This window comes from Dromiciops gliroides, chromosome 4, assembly GCF_019393635.1.
Source record: "Dromiciops gliroides isolate mDroGli1 chromosome 4, mDroGli1.pri, whole genome shotgun sequence".
Lineage (NCBI taxonomy): Eukaryota > Metazoa > Chordata > Mammalia > Microbiotheria > Microbiotheriidae > Dromiciops > Dromiciops gliroides.
Window position 1 is genome coordinate 296,425,358 of NC_057864.1, and position 21,810 is coordinate 296,447,167.

Genomic DNA, 21,810 nt, shown 5'->3' on the forward strand with positions numbered 1-21,810 from the left:
TCAAGTAATTTATGTTTTGGTGGTTTAGCAAATACTGAGCTATTAAATTTTATTATTTCTGATTCTCCCTTTCCTAGTCTGTTCTACTGATCCACTTTGCTGTTTTTTAACCAATAACAAATGCTTTTTTTGATGATTGCTGTTTTAAAATATATTTTGTATTCATGATATAGAAGTGTAGTTTTTTAAAGTTTCCTTTCAGTTCTTGATTCATATCCATTTTCCAACATGTTATTATTTCATATACCCAACTTGGTTTTGAAGTCACTATTTTCTAGTTCTTTCAAGCCTCAGTTATTTTCATGGGAGTCTGTTTGCTAATGTTCAGTGTGTACAAAGCAAGGTGAGATGATCAAATGTTCCATGAAATGTTTTATTTATATTTTAAATTATATAGGATGTACATTGATAAAACTAAAACTTTTCTTCATATTTTCATTTATAACAAGAATATCAGCATGTATATAAGTTTGATTCCTCTAGTAGTTTTGACAACTTAGTGGTTTTTTCTATAAAAATCATATAGAGTGCCAATAATTAAAATAATGATGTAGAAAGACTAAGAACTATGCAATTCTTTGCACTCTTTGTACCTTTTTATGCCATTACACCACTGCCTCTGAAAGTGTACAGCACTTGAGGCTCTTTTGAATTTTTATCAGTTTCATGCACTGCCATGGCTTGAAGATTCATTACGTAATGGCCAAGTGAACTTGTTCTCTCAAAGCAGAATCTTAGATAATAACCTGGAGTCACCTCCACACAAGGGTTAAGGTACTGTACTAGGAACTGGTGGAGGAAAAAATTTTATCTTACCTTCAAAAATCACAGGAACCTATGTTTATAGCTATTTAACAAATGATATAGCATCCGATAATAATGCTAACACAATGTTTCCAAACTGGACATTAGAAGGTTCAGCGGATCACAAAGAGAAGAGTGACCAAACTGGGTGCCCTTTCAGTAACAATTTCTTCTAATTCATTCAAAACCATCAGCACACTTCTAAATCCTAAATAACCTTTCCTATATGCCACATCTCATGCCTTCTCCTCTCTGTCATGTTTTTACTTCTACCTAATACCAACCTTAAACAGTATGACTAGATCTGGTTCAGTTAAGAATCTGATAATAAATAAGAAAAAGGTCTCATTAGACTTTTACAGTTTTCAAACACAGAAATCCTAATGCATTCCCCACCCCACCACCTCAGCAATTATGGGTCAGTTTGTAGCACCTAAAATTAATGCATATTACTATCCTCTTATTTGAAATAGCTATACTTTAAAAAAATGAAGACAGTACTAGAAGTATTAAATGAAATATAAATAAGGAATTATTAATATTTATTCATTTAACTTAGGCTGCAGTTGAATTTTAATTTCATCAATAAAACCAACATGTTATTAACAAGACATGGCCAATATACCAAAGTAAATCCAGTTCATTTTTATTAAGCTGTAACAGATACTAACAAAGTAATCTCTCAAAAATACAAAGAAATTTCATCACCAGTCAATAAACAAATTATATTTCAACTTAACTCTCCCTTTAGTTAGGTATTCCTCTACTAAGTAATATACAATAATTTTCCAATTAAAAAAAAACCTGCCTTATGATTTCAATGAAATTTCTTAAGCCTTTATTTACTGCATAACTACTTAAAGTGGGAAACCTTTTAACACCTCAAAATACCTCCAGCAAGTTAACACACAATCTTTAATGGATTTACTAATCTTCTCCAGCCTATAAATTAGGTGCTTTAAAATCAAATTCAGTTTTTTTGAAAGCAGAATGCCACCTACAGAGCCCAAAAGTTGGCATAAAGCCTTTAAGGTAAAAATATTTCTCTTCCCTCATCCTTCACAAAGACCAAATAAATATTCCATATTCATTAGATTTAGGCAACAGTAATTTTTATATGACTTAAGTAAGGGGAGACAGGAGAGGATTTAAGCCTAAAATATATTTGTAAGATAGATAAACTTCAAAGCCATTTTAGGATTCCATCTTCAATACAGATTAGACATTCATGGAAAATCTCTTCATTTGTTCTTTTAATAGCACCCCTAGTCCCTCAGATTAGACTAAAAGATGGAAGGATTCTCCTTACACTCCTTGATGTCAATTTGTACAAGTGAGAAAGAGAGAACCGCTATTAATGCAATTCCTAGGAAGCAAGTTGTCAAGTAGGATGTTCCAAATGTTGAAAACAAATGACAAAGTCTGGGGAGCTAACTTTTTTTAAAGGCTTCCATGTAAAGAATACATTATACAGTTGTAGACTCGGATTTTTGAAAGTTTCCGTGATAGTCACATGTTAAAGATGCCATGCAAGTAATTTTCTTATGAATAAGGTCAGTGTATGACTTGTACAATCTAATTATAAATTTATATAAAATATTAAGATATGTGGCACCTTTTAAACTATTAACCATTATATTTTTAAATAAGCATGTATCTAATGAAAATTAATGCAATACCCAGACTTTTGATTTAAAACATAACATGGGGTAAACAAATTCAGAATAAACATACCTTTTTCTATGTAAATGCACAGATACATATACTGAAGATTAAATTTAGTAAACAAAAACATAGAGTTTGAATTCAATTAAGCCATCTTTTCTTATTAATTAAAACATACATTTTCATGCATGTAAAAAATAACTTTACATTCACTTCAAGAATAAGTTTAATTAACAAATTACAGCATTTATTTAATATTGAATATGTATAATTTACCAAGATAGCTGCATATAAAATAACCTCCACCATATACATTATAATTTATTATATGCATAATCTTCCTCAGAATTTAATCAGTAAGTTTTAAAGAACTTTGTTTAAAGTTAACTCCTAGGAAAACCAACCAAAGGAATTGGCATCTTAATTATACAAGAGGTTGAACATACACTCATACTTCACATCTATGAAAATGGAATAATTCCTAGGTAAAAAGATTAATATTCTTAATGTGTTCTGGACTACAGCTTTAATACACAAGTCAAAACACTTACCTGTAAAAATAAACTTAGTTTGAGATACTTCCAATGGTGAGGCAAATTTCTCAGTGCTAAATATCTCCCGTAATGAAATTATTAACCGCCTTTGAGTATTTAAACCTGGTTTATCCTTAGGCAGAAGGTATAGCTCTGCCACCAAAGAGTATTATTTTCTCATTTCAGCTTCTCTTCTTTCTTCCCTTTTGAAGAGGAAGCTCCAAGGGAAATAAATGACCAAGATGTGAAACATGTAAAGTTGGCTGGGATACCTGGCTATACTGACTTAAACAAATGGAAATAATAATTTAAAATTCTGTCCAAAAGGTAAGTGTTCTAATCTCTTTAGACATAACTTATAATTTATTCCTATGCTACGTGTGTTAAACATGTCCTATTACAGAGGAGCTAGGCTTGAAATAGGTCTCTACTAGATAAATTGAATATATTAACCACCTTAACAAAGATGGTACTTGAAGCCTATACACACAACATATGAAAGAGAGGAAATGTTTTATTTAGATCTAGCTTGCTTTATCTTCTCATAATCTTTTGATTCCTGAAAGGATACCAAGTCATAATATATTCTTATACATCTTGTTATCCTTTTCTTCATACAATAAGCATACTTATACAGCATTATGTATGTATATAATATTACCCACAGAGCACAAACATTAAAGCAGCAGATAACATTACATGGGAAAGAGGTTGTATACATCATGTGGCCTGTCCAAAAAAAAGCAAACATAAGAAGCTAGTTCAGCAGTCACAGTGTTGATATGATCAATATAGCTATAGCTAATTTCTGTTCATACCCGTCATATTTTCACAAGTCATCCACAGTGAAGAAGCATGGGACAAGACTCTTTAAAAAATTAAGGGAAAAAAGTGTTATGCAGCCAGCTTCAGAAATGACATACTAACCAGACATTTAGCATTCAACAGCGAGGCTGGGTTGGACTGGCCTTGACGCACATGCAGATTTCTTTTCAGAATACAAAATTAATTGGGAATGTCAGCACTATTATTTCTGTTTCCATATTTATGATGAATTACTAGCAGTACAACTCCCAAAAGGAAGCAGATGGATCCAACAGTGATGTAAGCAATTCCCAAAAATGGATTTTTTCCTCCCATCCATGAAATGGTGCTCAAGATCATCCGTTTTCGTCCATCAAAAGTATGTACTGGATAATCTGAAGATAGTATAGGAATATTTTTTTTCCATGACCAGTTAGCTCATTTTGAAAACATTATTTAAATTGGCATTTTATAGTTTTATAATTTCTTAGCACAATTAACTTGTTACACTTTGGCCACAGGATGTAACTTACTTACAAATACCTAAGAGAAAATAAATCCTGAGATTCCTCAAAAATTATCAGATAAGCTAGATTATGGGACTGGGAAAGAATATAAATTAACGAGCTTATGATATTTTCAGTAACCACAAGAATCACGTAAGTAATAATATGACACAATGATTTAAGAAATGAGATTGGGGGGCAGCTAGGTGGCGCAGTGGATAAAGCACCGGCCCTGGATTCAGGAGTACCTGAGTTCAAATCTGGCCTGACACTTGACACTTACCAGCTGTCTGACCCTGGGCAAGTCACTTAACCCCCATTGCCCCGCAAAAAAAAAAAAAAAAAAGAGATTGTCTCAGCAGTAACTACTAAAACATTTACGTGTAAAAACAATGAAGACGTTCTTTTACTATTGCAGATATCTTATTATTTTTAATTTGTAATATACTGTTCTGCTTTCCATTTTTTAATATAATTAATTTTGGGGACTTAAGATAGTTGCAACATGGGAGATATGGTTGATAATTTATGTAAGTATTTATGCAGTCTCTCCTTTTTTTATATATATCTGTATATACATATATGCACACACACATACACACATACATATGTATATATGTAGTACTTGGCAAATCTTAAAGCAGTATATAGCTGCATCTATGTAAGTACTTATTACTATTATTACTACTACAATAAAATATATTTGATTTATATTGTTCCACTAGTCATTCTGGATATAAGCACTTCATTTGAAAGCATTTCTAATATATTAATTTAGCTAGATAGCCCTTGATGAAGATTATATATATATGTGTGCGCACATGCGTCTCTGTATATACACACACACATATATATATAATGATTCATGTAATGGTTCAACATGCAAATTTCAGCTGCAATCATTTATGGGCTAGTACTTAGAGAAATGAGAAATTATAACTGTTTTTGTTGACAATTAATTTTTTTGGCTAAGTATTAATAACTGAGAACAGTTGTCCTACAATTTTGTTGTTGAGTCATTTCAGTCATGTCCAACTCTTTATGATTCCATTTGGGATTTTCTTGGCAAAGATACATAAGTGATTTGCACTTCCTTCCCCACTCAACTCATTTTACAGATGAGAAAACTGAGGCAAACAGGGTTAAAGTGACTTGCTCAGGGTCACACAGCTAGTTAGTATCTAAGTTCAAATTTGAACTCAGGTCTTCTTAATTTCAAGCCCAGTGCTCTATTCCCTGTGTTACCTAGCTGCTCTTACTCTACCAGTAAGGAATAAAAGGCAATACTGAGAGATTATCTAGACCCCTTGGATGAATTAGCATTTTTAAACTTCAGAGATGTAATGTTTACTAGTGCAAGAATAAAAAGTAAGTTTCTTAAAATTTAAACAAAGCATGTATGAAATAGGTTAACTACATTCAAATGAAATAACCCATTCAGAAAAGCAGTGTGATATAGTGGATAGAGAACTGGCACTGACATCAGAAAAACCTGGGTTAAATCCTATATTTGACATATGTTCGCTGTGTAATCTTGGGCAAGAGATTTAACCAATTCACACTCAGGACAGCTGTAAGTTGTAGAGAGAGTGCCAACTTTCATTGTTGGTGGAAGTTTCCTCCCCTGAGATTTCCCTGTATCAATGAAATCACAGGTCCAGTCCTTATCAATAACTCATCCACAGTTCTTAGGAACTATTGTATTTTCAACACATTTAAGATAGCTGATCTTTGCAGCATGCTGGTTTATGAGTGGATAGATTATTAGTATTTTTGCCATGCAATATGTATGAAGCCCTAAAGCAGCCCTGGGAATGTGGTTTTCAAGGAATTTTTCTGAAAGTTAAAATTTGTACAATTGAAACAGAAAGCATACTCTTTTATCTATATCTTGAGTAAAAACAAAAACAAATAAATTACAGTGAGATAAAACCAAAGTTGCTTGTTCAGCCAACAATACTGTATTTAATGATATCTCAAAGGCCTTTTTGTAGGTCTAGATTCTATAAATGTAGCAAAAAAGGATACTGTATGTGATTCTCAAAAGGTATTGTCCAACGGGTAAAGTTGGATGCAATCCACCCTTTTTCTCTATCAGACGATAAAGCTTACGGAAAGTAGGTAATGCTGCAGTACGCATCCACACAATAAAATCCTCATTTATGAATCCATTGTTTTCATCATCTTCAAGATCCAATTCATACACTGGTCTAGGCCAGTTTATAGGCTTTGTTGTACCTGGGGGGAAAAAAGACACAAAATTTTCATTCCATAAAAAAACCTTCATCAAAAAAAATTATATAAAAAGTTAAAATACTTAATTTAAAATATTTTTCTAAATACTGAAGATTTTAATATAATCATATACTGAATAATTCAAAATTTCCTGTTTTGCAAAACAAATTTATTACATTAATAATAGAAAAGAATGGACATTTAGCCAATTATACAGTTGACATGTAAACACTAAAATAAGCAAACAAAATACTGGATTACCTTTCCAAAGACAATTTTTAAAAATGTAAAGATAAAATAATGGTAAAAATAGGGTGTACTAAGAGCAAAATAAACTCGATAAAAATATCATCTGATATTTTTATTTTTAGGGGAAGACAGCCACATGATGATGTAATAGTAACCTCACTAAATTTAAGTATAAGAAGACCTGAGTTTGAATTCCATCTTACTGTGTGACTAATTGTGTGACCTTGGACAAGTCATTTAATTTATCCTTTTTTAAAAAAAATCTGTAATATCCAGATAATAATACACATGCTACCTATTCTCAAGAGTTGTTATGAGGAAAATATTCTGTTAACAACTCTAAAACAATCATATAAAGACATATTTAAACCTTAAAACACAGAATGTTCATGAAACATAAGTACCTACAGTTATCCCTTCCATATCGTGGAGGTTAAGGGTGTGGCACCTCCAAGATCTGGAAAATCCATGTAAAATCTTTTGGCCCTCCCTTTGTACCAGAGAAGAAGTCTAAGTTATTATGGTATTAAATTCCCATTTCATTTCTTCTGTTGACCTATGATATATTGAAACCACAATGGAAAAGTTGTGATGTGGAAGGGATAGCTATAATTTCATTAAGAACAGGGACAGGAACTAGGTCATTGGTGTAGAAGTTCATGGTGAGGGGCAGCTAGGTGGCACAGTGGATAAAAGCACTGGCCCTGGATTCAGGAGGACCTGAGTTCAAATCTAGCCTCAGACACTTGACACTTACTAGCTGTGTGACCCTGGGCAAGTCACTTAACCCCCATTGCCCTGCAAAAAAAAAAAAGGAAGTTCATGGTGAAGAACTCCTTCTACCAGTGCAGACTGATACCTTCTCTGAAATCTATAGTCTTACGAAGTTACCTGGGGCACTGAGAAATTAGGTGCCTTGCCCAGGATCACACAGCCATTAGGTAGATGCCAGAGATAATACCTGAACTCAGGTCCTTCTGGTCCAAGACCAGTTCTCTATCCCGTTACCAAAACCATTACTAAATCATTATTACAATTCACACGTGGAGAGAAATGTAAAAATAATAGATATTTAAGCTTTAACAGACAAGACAGGAAAATGCAAATGACTCGTCTAGCATTCCTCAGGTTATATGGTTTTTTCTTTTTTTTTACAAATTTATGTAATATTTATACCTTGGGGTTTTTTTTTTACCTTACCTTTAAAAACTTCAGACAGGTTACCTCCATCTGGATTTCTGAATTTTACATTTTTATCTGTCCACCAGGCAATACCTTTCTTATGCAGAGGAACACGGATAAGTGAACTTTCATTCTTCTGAAACAATTCTAAGGTATCTAAAAATGAGCCAATAAATATATAGTTACTTTACACTCTTACTTGACAGTGCCTCATTTGAAACCCATCAGGGATTATTGTTCTTGTGCTTCCTTTTTCTCCATGCCCTCTTGTCCTATGCTTCATGCTCCTAGGTCAGTTTCTCCCTAAAAGTCAAGAAGACAATCAGCTAATTGCTAAAACTCTTTAAACTAATGTAAAAAAAAGGTATAGGAGTTCCTTAAGGAACTTCCTGTAGTTCCAGACCATACATGTGGATTTTTACAAGGACAATATGGGGAGATATAACAATAATTTGATATATCCATTATATTTTATTAGATTAAAAAGAATTTGTAAATTACTATAGATGACGATGTAAAAAATCTCTCTGAAATCGATTAAGATAGACATACGACAAAAATATTAAATACAGAGATTCTTAACCTTTTTTGTGTTATGTACTCCTTTGACATTCTGCTGAAGCCTATGGACTCCTCAGAACATGTTTTGCTATCTACATTCAAAATTAAAGGAAATTCTAAATTTTAGTTAAAGGCTAGTGAAAACAAAATATGGTTTTTTTCCTTATCCAGTTCACAAACCATAAGAAATCTATCTATAGTCCCCAGGTTAAAAGGTTTTGATTTAATATGTGCTTTGTTTTTAAAAACTCTATTCTGAGGATATTACCAAAAATGTTTCTGACATCTGGTATATAAGATAATTCCTCTTTTACTTTGTATTCAATTAATCTTATCATAAAGTACAAATATGCAATATACAACAGCAATTTATCAGCAAGTCTATATATACCTTTCTGATCCCCAAATCTACCTTTAAAAAGTTTTTATGAGAAAGGCAATGTGGCGTAGTGGATAAAGTATGGGACTTGAGGTTAAAAAGACTTGGGTCTTTGGCAAGAAACTCCCTGAGCCTTAAGTAACTCTCTGAGACTTCAAATCCTAGATTACAATGAGTTTCCAAAATCACAGACTCTAGATAATATTCTTTGACACAGCATAGCTATCAATATTTATAGTTTTCTTAGTTCCACTTTTTGATAATGTGGCTTGTTTTATATAGTACTTTATTTCTAGACTTATTTATCATTTTTGAAAAATGATACATATAAGACTTAGTCTGACAGAATACAGTGTTTTCCAACCAATAAGCACTTAGGTTATTTCAAGTTTTTTACTACTACATATAATACCACCATAAACATCAGTATATAAAAAATTATTACTTTTTAGTATTTTCTTGGAGTATATTATATAAAATATTTTTATTATATATTAATTTCTCATAATTACCAAGAATCTTTTGGACACTTCTTCATATTACTAGTTGATACATAAAGAGAATTCAAGTGTGTATGGGTTTTTTTTGTTTGTTTGTTTTTTGTGTATGTTTTTTAATACCCAGATAAAATGAAAATTAGCAAGGTAAATATACACTCACACCCATATCCACCTACCCACCCACACCAAACCACCCCAACAATTTAATAATGGTTTGCTAAGTTAAATGGCATTTATATTATCCATTGCTCCTCTCATTTAGTAGTATTAATGGTCACTGGGCCATTTCATTACATCTAACATAGGACAGAAGGCTAACACACCATGTGTTTCCTTTGCTATGTGCTGGTCATCTTTATTTCCTTCCCTATGGATAAAAGGTTTCCCAGAAGGTTAGAGAAATGTATTACTGAACAAGTCACAAAATACTAAAGTTTTTACAATATTTTTTAACAAGAGAGCAAAGATTTATCATATGTATGTGCTTTTGCAGGCATGTATACATATATACACATATGCACATATACATGCCTGCCAAAAGTCAACAGCATTCAAAATTCTACAGTGAATCTCAAAAGACAAAGATACACATTAGTTTATTTTCTTAATAAAGCCTTGGAGAGATTATTTTATACTTAAAACTGTCAAATTTATCAGTTCTATTCATGTACAGACTATAAACTTGTACAGGCTATGTAAAATGCCATAATATTTCAAACCAGGGGGCAAATTAAAAGATCATACCATTAAACATACTGTTGGCAATAGCTCCACAAGGAGCAATTGGCTTATCTTCATCCTTGCGATAGGGCTCACACTCCTTACTTGGGTTCTGATTTTTATAAAGGAAAAAAAAAAGCAAAGAAAAATGTAAAGACAAACATTATTGACTAAACTGTGGTCTAAATTATTTAAATCTTCCTAGAAAATATTAATAAAGAGGTAGTAACACTGCCACATAAATGTTAACCCCAAATAATTTAAATTTTTTAACATATCAGTTAAGTATAATCTTGTAAACATGTTTACCTTTAAGTATTCTCAAGAATGCTTTATGTTGGTATGGTACTTTCATATAATTGAAACAATATAAAAATGCACTAATATGCACTAATTTTTCATTCATATCTTTCACCTGAATATTGTTTTTTATTTTGCCTATGCAACAGGAATGAAGAATTGACATAACTTTATTCATAATCAGAGGAACTGGGTTTGGATCTTAATACTGGTATAACCCTAAGCAAGTCACTTAACTTCTCAGGGCCTCAGTTTCTTCATCTGCAAAATGGTGGGATTGGAAAAGATAGTTTCTGCAATCCCTAAATCTGTGATCCTTTCTGTGACCACTCATCTCCCATCTTTGCTCTTAACTCACCAGACTTTCTCACCCTGGAAGCTGCCACTACACTTGCAGCCCCTTTTTTCACTCTTCTCCAATCTCCAAAATTCTTTCTCCCACACTATCTTTGCTTTTCAACTCTCTTTTATGTGTTGTCTTCCCCCATTAGAATTCAAACTCATTGAGATCAGAGACTTTCTTTTTACTTGTATTGGTGTTCTCAATACTTGGCACAGGGTCTGGCACACAGTAAGCACTTAAATGCTTAATGAAATGATGAGCAGGATGCTATCAGAAAAACTTGGAAAGACTTACATGAGCTGATGCAAAGTGAAATGTACTGCATACAAAATAACAGCAATATTCTAAGATGATCTGCTGTGAATGACTTAGTTATTTTTAGCAATGCAGTCATCCAAGACAACTCTGAAGGACTTATAAAAAATGCAATACATCTCCAGAGAAAGAACTGGTGGTGTCTGAATAGAATTGAGGCATAATTTTTTTTAGTTCCTTTTTCTAAAGGTTTTTTTTTGTCTGTTTTCTTTCATAACTTGACTAATGTGGAAATGTTTTACATGACTATACATGTATAACTTATATCAAATTGCTTGAGTTCTTAAGGGGGGATGGGGAGGAAGGGAGGAAGAGAATTTGGAAAACAAAGTTTTAAAAATCAAAGTTAAAATTTGTTTTTACATGTAATTTGGAAAAAAATAAAATTCTAAATAAATGGGAAAAATAAATAAATGCTTATTGACTTGACTTGATCTATTATTGATATAAGTTAAATATCCAATTTCATATTGTTATATATCATCAAGTCAACCCCTACATTGAACCACTCTTTCTTTATCAAGTTCCCTTGAGGTGGTCAGAAAAGAAGGAAAATATATTCCTCATCCCTAAAACACAGATGACTTGCAATCATAGTCCCAAAGGCTGTGCTGGAAAGAGAAACGGTAATTTTTTTTGGAGGGAAGAGGTAATAGCACCTGGGGAGATTAACTTCATATAGAATCTATCATTTGAGCTGAATTTCAAAGGCAGTGAGGGATTTTAGGAGGTGGAGGTAAGGAGGGAGTGCAGCTAGGTGTTGCAGTAGATAGAGAGCTCAGGACTTGGGAGTCAAAAAGACCAGAGTCCAATAAAATTCAGCCTAAGGCACTTGCTAGCTGTTTGACCCTGGCCAAGTCACTTAGGTTTTGTTTGGGGTTTTTTGCCTCCATTTGTAAAATGGAGATAATAGCACCTTCCTAGCAGGGCTGTTGAGAGAAGTAAATGAGTTGATTTATATAAACTAATCTGCAACCCTTAAAGTGCTATATAAATGCTAGCTGTTATTATTATTCTTGTTATTATCCTTGGATATGGGAGAAACTTAAGGCAGAGACCAACTGTTAGGGTATTGCTATAATGCAAGCAAGAGGTGATGAGGGCCTGAACTATGGTGGTGACCGTGTGGCTAGAAAGGAGGAGATGTATATGAGGTAGGCATTATCCTTGGCTCTAACTCTCCCTCACATCACATATCAAATCAGTTGCCAAATGCCAAGGTTGTAAACCTGGGTGTGTGGAAGGATAATGGTATTCTCAATAGGAATAGGAAAATTCTGAAGAGGGGTAGGATTTGGGAAAAAGATGAAGATATTGCTGGGACATCCAGCTTCAAATATCCAGTAAGCATATGGAGACACACAACTGACACTCAGAAAAGACTAGGACTAGAATAGGAAAAAACATATTTGGAGGTGTTCTACATATCCTTTGCCCCAGAGAACCCCATAGCAAGTCATATACCACAAGGAGGTCAAAGACAGAAAGAAAGATCCCAGATATACCAAAATAGTCATAGCAGGCCTTTCTGTGGTAGCAAAGAACTAGAAACAAAGAAGATACCTAATGATGGGGAAACATTAACAAACTGTGATTACAGTAATGTAATAAAAATAAGAAATAATGAATGCAAAGAATTCAGAGAAACATGAACAGACATATGAGCATGAATGAAGTAGAAACAGGAAAACTATATATAATAATTGCAATAATACAAATGGAAAGAACCACATCCCCCAGGAAACTGAAAATCTTATAATTATAACAACCAAGAATCTTGGCCTAGAGAAAAGCTGAAAAAATATACCACTTAATTCCTGTATTGTAGAGGGGAAGGTCTATGGGCACAGAATATTGCAAATATTTGTCAGAATCAGATGACATGTTGCTTGGTTTTCTTGAACTGCTTTTCCCCTATCTTTTTTTTAATCTTTGTAACATGGGTTGGAATGCTAAGTAGGGGAGGCATATATTTAAACATAAGGATCAAAGGGGTGAGACTAGACCTATGATTTCATTGGTATAGAGAACTACCAGGTGAAGAAACTCCCTCTACCAATGCAAGTCAACACATTCTCTATAACTCTTAGAGAGTTGCTTAGAGCACTGAAAGGTTAAGTGACTTGCTCAGGGTCACACAGCTTCACAGGAAGGACTTGAAGCTAGGTCTTCCTGGTTTCAAGACCAGCTCTTTATCTGTTACACCATATTGTTTCTCAGCATCACAATCAGAAACATGTGATATGAAAGAAAAGACATCAATAAAAGATACTTATTTTTTACAGGAGGAATACCTATTTACTGCAAAGTGTCAGGAGACAAGCTCACTTCTATCCACTTTTAGGAGCAAGGATAATCAATCTTCATATGAAACCCATCAAGTCATATATGGTCCTAGGAACTTACTGTATATCCCACAATATCTTAGAGGACCTCTTCACTCCTATATCAAACTCAGAGATGCAAGGATCCCCTGGAGCATCTTCTGAGCCCCCAAGGTTCTAAACTGAATCAGGACCTTGAATATATAGAAAGGGGCCTAACTTAAATCTCTTTTGATTTTCTACAGATGAGGAATGAGTAGAAGGCTAACAAAAATGACTGGGCAACAACAAACTTCCTAAATCATATTCTCAAGTCAGCTCATAGTTAATAAGGGAATCTCAAGATGCCTGGTATTCTGGATACTAACAAAATTGTTTAGAATATAAAGGTCACAAAAGCAAGCTAAACAGTAAGAAATATAGGGTCTCCTGATTTGGACTTGAGTTAGGAAACAAAGCACATGTAGTATTATAATTCTAATAATTTCTAATATCACCACAAGTTTATTTACATAAACCTTTTAAAATAGATAGTAATGTCCAAAATGTAACCCTTAAATATAGCACAAGACTAAGAAGTATTTCTGGTTTATTCCAATTCCAGGTTTTAACATTATTGAGCAAAATATGGCAATAAAAAGTTAAAGTCAAGGACAGCTAGGTGGTACAGTGGATAAAGCACCAGCCCTGGATTCAGGAGGACCTGAGTTCAAATCCAGCCTCAGACACTTGACACTTACTAGCTGTGTGACCTTGGGCAAGTCACTTAACCCTCATTGCCCCACCCCAACCCCTAAAAAAGGTATAGTGCCCAAAAGTGTACTAGCCACCACTAGAAGATCCTTCCCTGAAATATAACATTAATCTTAGGGGCAGCTAGGTGGCGCAGTGGATAAAGCACTGGCCCTAGATTCAGGAGGACTTGAGTTCAAATCCAGCCTCAGACACTTGACACTTACTAGCTGTGTGACCCTGGGCAGTCACTTAGCCCCCATTGCCTCGCAAAAAACAAACAAACAAACAAACAAAAAAAACCAACAACAACAACAACCAAGAAACAAACAAACAAACAAACCCAACAACAACAAAAACAAAACAAAACAAAAAACCCATTAATCTTCACAAATTCAAAAAAATATAATGGCAAAAACTGTTATAGATACAATAAAATATTTTCCTTTAATTCCACATTGAATGTTCCCACAAATAATTTCCTTGGTTGTTAAATTCTAAGTGGTGATATCACTAGTGTCACTAACTTCTATTTCATTATTTTTACTTACTTTTAAGGAGTTAAGATCTCCATTTAGTTGACTATCATCTCGAGATTTCACATAGCGACGGTGATTCTGATAGAAATTAGATAGTCCATAATACATAAACACATGTCCCTATGGAGATTGGAAGGAGAAAAAAAGATTTTTATTTCAAAGACTGAAAATTCTGAAGCAAAATACATATTTCAGTGGAATGATGCCTTATGTTTAAAATGACTTTTTTGTATTTCAAGGATCCATGATTTTGCCATTGTGGTTATTCCCTCCACTGAGGCAGACTACAAACCACCTGTTCTTTAGTAGACGATCTTCATGAATAGCTGTGGCTGAAAAATTCATCATTCTACAGCCAAACCTGGTGATGTCTCTCCAAACTTAGACTAGACTTGAAGCCCTTTCAGTGTAGGAGGACCTACTAAGGCTTTTATACCACTGGTATGGCTTTGGGAGGCCAGGATCACCCCCATATAATGAAGTATTGAATGAGCTGTTAGCAAAAGATGACTTTTAATATGCATAGTCAACCTTCATTCACTTCCAATTTAATTCAAAATCTGAGATCATTTAATTAGGTTTTCGGCTGAATTCAGCTTTTGTTTAGCAAGCTGTTTCCTTGAAGAAGTGCAAATTAGTCAAGTAAACAAGACTGAAAGGAAATGTTTGCAATATTTTAAGGAAAATTATTTTAAAATAACTTTACACAGGTTAGAAGGGCCATCGGTAAGCAACTGGTCTTTGTTTCATGGGTTGAGTTGACCCAAAGGTGAATGGAGAGAAAATGGGCACAAGAAGGCTTCAGTTTATTTCCAGTGATGACATGTACAAGAAGTGACATAAATGATGAGACTGAGTAAACATATGATTGGAAAAAGAGGTGAGGCAGTCATATAATGAAAGAGATGGCAAGATGGACAGCCTGAGTGCTACATTGGTACTCACGAAATGGTATAAGACCTAGAGAAAGGCCTCCAGCACATTGGATGGATCTTCTGTGGAGGATCTATGATAGAATATGGACAAGAAATACACAGGATGAGAAAGTGTGGATGGGTTGCTATCAACACTGATGGAAGAAATACCCACATTGATGAGCTCACAGATCCACTGTGGTATTAAGATATCAATCATCTGTTCACTGAATCACCCCTCCTGAGGAGTCCTAACAAAGAAAACTTTGTTATCCTAGTTTGTGTTGCAACCTGTAATTATAATTTTAAATCCTTCAATTTGACAGATCCATGACTTTATCAATGTGGGTAGTTCCTCCAGTGATACAGATTGCAATCCATTCATGCCTTACTATCCTGTGCAACTCTATTCCATATCCTCCCAGAAATTCACCACAAGGGATCCACCCAACAAGCTGGAGAGTATTCCTCTACACATCTTCATTATGCCTAGAGATGAATGGATAATGTGGTCTGTTCAGTCTCACTGTATAACTGACCCATCTATCTTCTGACCACACATCTCTTTGGCAATATCCTTTACATCTAATCTCCTGCATAATTACTCATTTGTAATGTGTTGCAGCCTGTTCATGACCACCATGTAACTACTGCTCTTTGGGTATGTAACCTCCAACTTCAAAAATTCTTTAAAGACATACAACACTAGAAAAATATTAATATTAAAAAGAATGGGCCTTTGTTTTATGAAGAAGCTTAGAGCCATTAAAAGAACTGCACCATTTCTCAAAGACAAACCAATCCATTCTCCTATTTAATTCTGGAACATAATCCTAGTTCATTTTCAGAATTTCTGCAAACAAAAAACATTTTAAAAGGTCTACTATGTACCAGGCATTGGGTACACAAATCAAAAAAAATTAAACAGTCCCTACTCTCAAGGAGCACACAGTCTATCTGGGGAGATATGTGCATATACGGGGTGTCCCAAAAGTCAGTGTAGTTTTAAGTTGTTAAAACTTAAAAGTTAATAAATTTTTTTAAAAAGTGAATTAATACAAATGTATAAAATTTATACAAAATATAAATATAATGTATAATTAAGTATAAGTATAATATAATATAATAATAAGTATAATGTGCTAGTTCCTTAATTAAAAGGGACTAATAGCTTAGGGAACATGAACAGGCCTTCTGATGAAGGTAGGTAGACCTTGAGATGAGTCTTAAAGGAAACCAGAGATTACAAAGAATGGAGGTGAGGAGAGAGCATTACAGACATGGGGACAGTCAGTCCAAAGGCACAGAGATGGGAGATGAAGAATTCTGTATGAAAAACATAGCAAGTAAACCAGTGTGGCTGGACCTTATAGTGCATGGAGGAAAGTGAGGAAATTAGAACAGCAAGTAGTAGCGGGAACTGACAATCACACTGGCTCCATTATGCAACTCAATTCTGGAGCTAGCTCAGTTCCCTTTCTATTTAATTACGTGTCTAGTCCAATTTCTGTCTTGTGAGAAAACTTTATTCAATTAAGGGAACTGTGAGAAAACTTTATTGCGTTGTTTGAACCTAGCCCTGTGTGAATGGGATGCTGGATCACCTTTACCTGCTACCTAGAGAGCCTTAAAAAAGAACCTCTTTTATGCTGAGCAGAAACCTCATCAAATCCAAAGACTGATGCAAGGAATTTTCTCACAAATCATATATTTCAAGGAATGCATATGTCTTATCTGAAAACTGGCCACATATTGCCATTCAATTATTATTTCCATGTTCCTTTGACTGAATATAGACATTTAGGGGGAAGGGGGAAAGAGTGGGATAACTCTTTTTTTGATTTCAGAGAATTGCATCTGTTTACTCTCTCCCTCCCAACCTGGTAAATCCCTAATCTTTCCTCCAATTAAAAATCAGATTACTTAATTTTATATCTTGGTTAATTGTTTTAATTGGTCTTATTTGATTGTTTTTGGTACATAAAAATCCATCTTCCTGTTTCTTCTGCCCAGTGCTAAAGCTGAGGGACCTAATCCTGATCTGTTTTGCAATCAGCATGCATTGTTTAATAAATCAATATGCTTGGAAGCTCGAACCTTTGTTTTCTCAGTCATTTCAACTTTCACCAGCCATAGGTGGAATGTGTAAGAAAACTAAAAAGGTAGAAAGCTCAACTAGAAAGTTGAGTTTTGAATGCTAAAGAATAAAAACATGTTAAGTTTTATATGATCACAAATAACAATCCAGTTTAGATTCAATCCCAGAAGTATTAGGATCATTGGAGTTTACTGAATAGGAAGGTGATGCGGTCAGAACTGTACTTTTGGTGGCAGTATAGGATGGATTGGAGAGGGAAGAAAGCAGGGTGACCAATCAATCAACTGTAATAGTTCAGGCAAGAACTGCTAAAGGCCAAAACTAAGGGTAGTGCTTGTATATGTAAAGAGAAGGGAATATAAATGTCAGATTTTGGGGGGGGGGGCGGGGCAGTGGGGGTTAAGTGACTTGCCCAGGGTCACACAGCTAGTAAGTGTCAAGCGTCTGAGGCCAGATTTGAACTCAGGTCCTCCTGAATCCAGGGCCGGTGCTTTATCCACTGCGCCACCTAGCCGCCCCAAATGTCAGATTTTGTGGAGATAGAAATGACAAGACATGGCAACTGATTGAATATATGGGCAGAGTGAAAAGTTGGAAGACCCCAAGACTGTAAACCTGGGTATCTCAAACCACAGTAGTGCCTTTGTGTGGGGGGGGGGGGAGAGAAAGGGAGACAGAGAGGGAGGGTGGGACGGGAGAGAGAGAGAGAGAGAGAGAGAGAAAGAGAGAGGTTTGGAAGATGGTTACATTTGGGGAGAATGATAAATTCCTTTTTAGACATGTTTAGTCTTAAATAATCATGTGACATTCAGTTTTGACATATCCAAGCAACTGGTAATATGGGACTAGTACTCAGGATAGAGACTAGGGGTAGATATATAGATCTGGGAGTCATTGGCATAGAGATGATAACTGAAGTGATAGGAGATGAGAAGATGACCAAATGAAAGAGTTTAGAAAGAAAAGAGAAAAAGGACTCAAGACAAAACCTTAGGAGTACAAATAGAGAACATTACATAGATGAAGATTCAGCAAAGGAGACTGAGAAGGAATGTATAGATGGGAAGGAAGGAAGAAAACCAAGAAAACCCAGAGAGGAAAATATCAAAAAGAGGGTGTGTAACAAGGCCAAATACTATAAAGAGGTCAAGAAAGATAAAGACTGAGAAAAAGCTATCGTATTTGCTAATTAAGATATCACTGATAAATTTCATGAGACCAGTTGAGTATTGAGATCAGAAGTCAAAACAGCAGATTTAGAGGACAATGAGAAAAGTGGAAATGGAAGCACCAAGCAGGGGCCTTCTCCCTCACCCCACAAGTTTAGCTGAGAAAAGGAGAAGAGATCTAAGATAACTACTGGGTATTTTTTTAAGGATGGGGGAAAGTCAGGCATACATGTTTGAAGATGTCAAGGAATAAACCAGGAGTTAGTGGATAAGAGTAGAGATAATTATGCTAGAGAAAACAGAAGGGGAAGTAAGGGAAGAAACAATAGGAGGTGGTGTCAGATGGAAAATCAGATGGATAAGAGATGATGAGAAAAGAGAAGTTCATGGTAAATGGATTTGACTTGCATGATAAAGTATGAGGCAAGGTCCTCATCTAAGGAGAGAGGATATGGTGCTGTGAGAGGCTTGAAGGGAGAAGTTTGGTATAGCCACTGTGGTGGGTTAAATAGAGAATCAATTAGGGAGAAGTAAAAAGATTTTTTTTGTTGTTTTAGTGAGGGGCCAGTTAACAAATCTGTGGTGGCACCAGTCAGTACAGTTGCTTGACTTCCTCCAGCTCCTTTTACCTACTTTTGAGTAACAGTGAAGGATAGTAGGGTTAATTCAGGTTTGGAATTTGGCAAGGGATGAACAAATAAGATAGCAGAACAAGGTATTCAGGAATAGAAGACAGCATAGAATGGAAGTGATTCACAAGAAGCTGACACTGGGAAGGGAAAAGAATATAAATAAAGAAGAGGTGATGGCCTAGGAGAATACTCAGGAATGGAGGGAGTAGAGGTCATGTGAGGATGAAACACAGGTTTATAAGAGTTATAAAACAGGGGCAGCTAGGTGGCGCAGTGGATAGAGCACCGGCCCTGGAGTCAGGAGTACCTGAGTTCAAATCCGGCCTCAGACGCTTAACACTTATTAGCTGTGTGACCCTTGGCAAGTCACTTAACCCCAATTGCCTCACTAAAAAAAAAAAAAAAAAAAAAAAATAAGAGTTATAAAACACAGGGAAAGATGGAATGACTGAAGATCTAGTGAGATAAAATTCAATAGGGATAAATGTAAAGTCTTATCCTTGGGTACCAAAAAAAAAGTTCAACAAAAAGATAAGGAAGGCAAGTATAGATGGCAGATATTCTGAAAAGGATATGTGAGTTTTGGTGGAGTGCAAATTCAACTTGAATCAGCAAGGTGATGTGACAGTCAAAAAGCTAATGCAAGCTTGGGCTCCATCAGGCAGTTTCCAGAAATAGGCATGTGATAACCCCACTTTATTTCTTGTCAGACCTCATATGTAATGCCATGTCCAGTTGTGGACACTATAGTTCAAGAAGCATAGGCAATGATAAACAGGAGATTGACCTGAGGAAAGCAACCAGGATGGTGAAAGGCCTTGACTCCATGACACATATAAGGGCAGGTTGAAGGAATTGGTCATGTTTAGTCAAGAGACGATAAGACTCAGGAGAGAAACATGGTAGCTATCTTCAAATATTTGAAAGGCTGGCATGTAGAAGGGGAGTTGGATTTGTTACATCTGGCTCCAAAGCACCAGGAGCAAATGGAAATAAATTGCAAAGAGACAAATTTAGTTTCGATTTCAGGAAGCAATTAGAGCAGTATAAAAGTGGAATGCCTTGCTGCAAGAAATGACTGTTTCTCCTCCTTGGATCTCTTCAAGCAGAAACTGGATGACCACTTGTTTGGTATGTTATGAGTTAAAGGAGATGTCTGGGAGAGTCCCTTGTGCAAAACACATTCTGTGGATTATGAGCAGATAGAAGAATTTCAGAGTTCTTGAATATGGAGGAAGAACACTTGTAAATGATGATAGGAGCAAGGGTATGGTTATTCCTGTGCGCAGCTGGGGTGGAACAAAGGTATAGTGATGGGAGCTGAGTTGATTGTAGAACTGGGAAGCATATTGAAGTTCCCTAGTATGAGGGGAGAATTGGGGGTAGAGACCTGGGACTGAATGCCAGACAATGAATTTCTTGAAAAAGTAGGAACAAAGTCTTAGGAGTTATTAGAAAACAGTCATCAGGATCTGAATTGGGTTATAAATTTGGACAGAATGAACTTCAGAGGAGATGTTACTGAATGATGGTGGTAGGAGTCTAGCAACAGCAATGAGGAAAAAGTAATATTTTGACTCTCCCACTAAATCAGAGGTATGAGAGTACATGGAGTACAGTTTAAAGATGGCTAGGGATTTAGTGTCATTCAGAAGAAGGCAGGGGGTAGAAAATAATCCAGATGGATAAATGCTCTGGGTTGTCCATCCAAATATGTATTATATTCTTCACCCATATAGTTCAATCTTCACTTGGAAGAAAATCTTCAGTTGAATATTACAGGGAGTATTAGGCTGAGAGCTATTTAATATCTGTTATCAATGTTAAAGGAATAGATAGCATGCTTATCAAATTTGAAGTTGTGTGAGAAATACTGTTGTTCATCCTTCATTTCCAGAGGACCACTGACATCACAGGGTGATGGCTTGACTTGCTAGTGAATTGGATTTAAGTGAGGAAGAGTTGCATAAAGTTGTCAGCCTTACTCTCTCTTCCAGAGTCATCGAAGTCCAGTAGCAAGACAAAAGTCAACATAACCAACAATGGCCCAAGATGCAGTGGATGATCATAGCATCTTCAACTCCACAACACCTGCTTCAGCTCCCTTCATGGCCATTTAAATTGTTCTTTTCTGCCAATTCCACCATTCACATGCATGGAATAGACATCCCTCTAACTCACCGACTAGTTTGAGGCATGTCAGTTACCCTCAATCTGGTTTAGCTATCTGCCAAGATTTTTTTCCTGGGGTGTAGTCCCTTGTGCATGCTACAGCTTTTTGGAACCACAAGTGGGAATTGAGTGCC

The 21,810-nt window shown here is 35.3% G+C and overlaps 1 protein-coding gene across 1 annotated transcript in view; it reads right to left on the bottom strand.

Annotated features, from left to right (window-relative positions):
- Window positions 1-1,428: 1,428 nt before the first annotated feature.
- Window positions 1,429-21,810, bottom strand: part of TMEM30A (transmembrane protein 30A) — a 42,820-nt gene continuing 22,438 nt past the window's right edge. The window contains exons 3-7 of the mRNA XM_044001348.1: window positions 14,704-14,811; window positions 10,163-10,250; window positions 7,997-8,134; window positions 6,341-6,550; window positions 1,429-4,201 (exon numbers count right to left, since the gene is read on the bottom strand). Coding sequence (XP_043857283.1) covers window positions 4,008-4,201; window positions 6,341-6,550; window positions 7,997-8,134; window positions 10,163-10,250; window positions 14,704-14,811 — 738 coding nt within the window. The 3' untranslated portion in view covers window positions 1,429-4,007. The remainder of the gene's footprint in view (window positions 4,202-6,340; window positions 6,551-7,996; window positions 8,135-10,162; window positions 10,251-14,703; window positions 14,812-21,810) is intronic.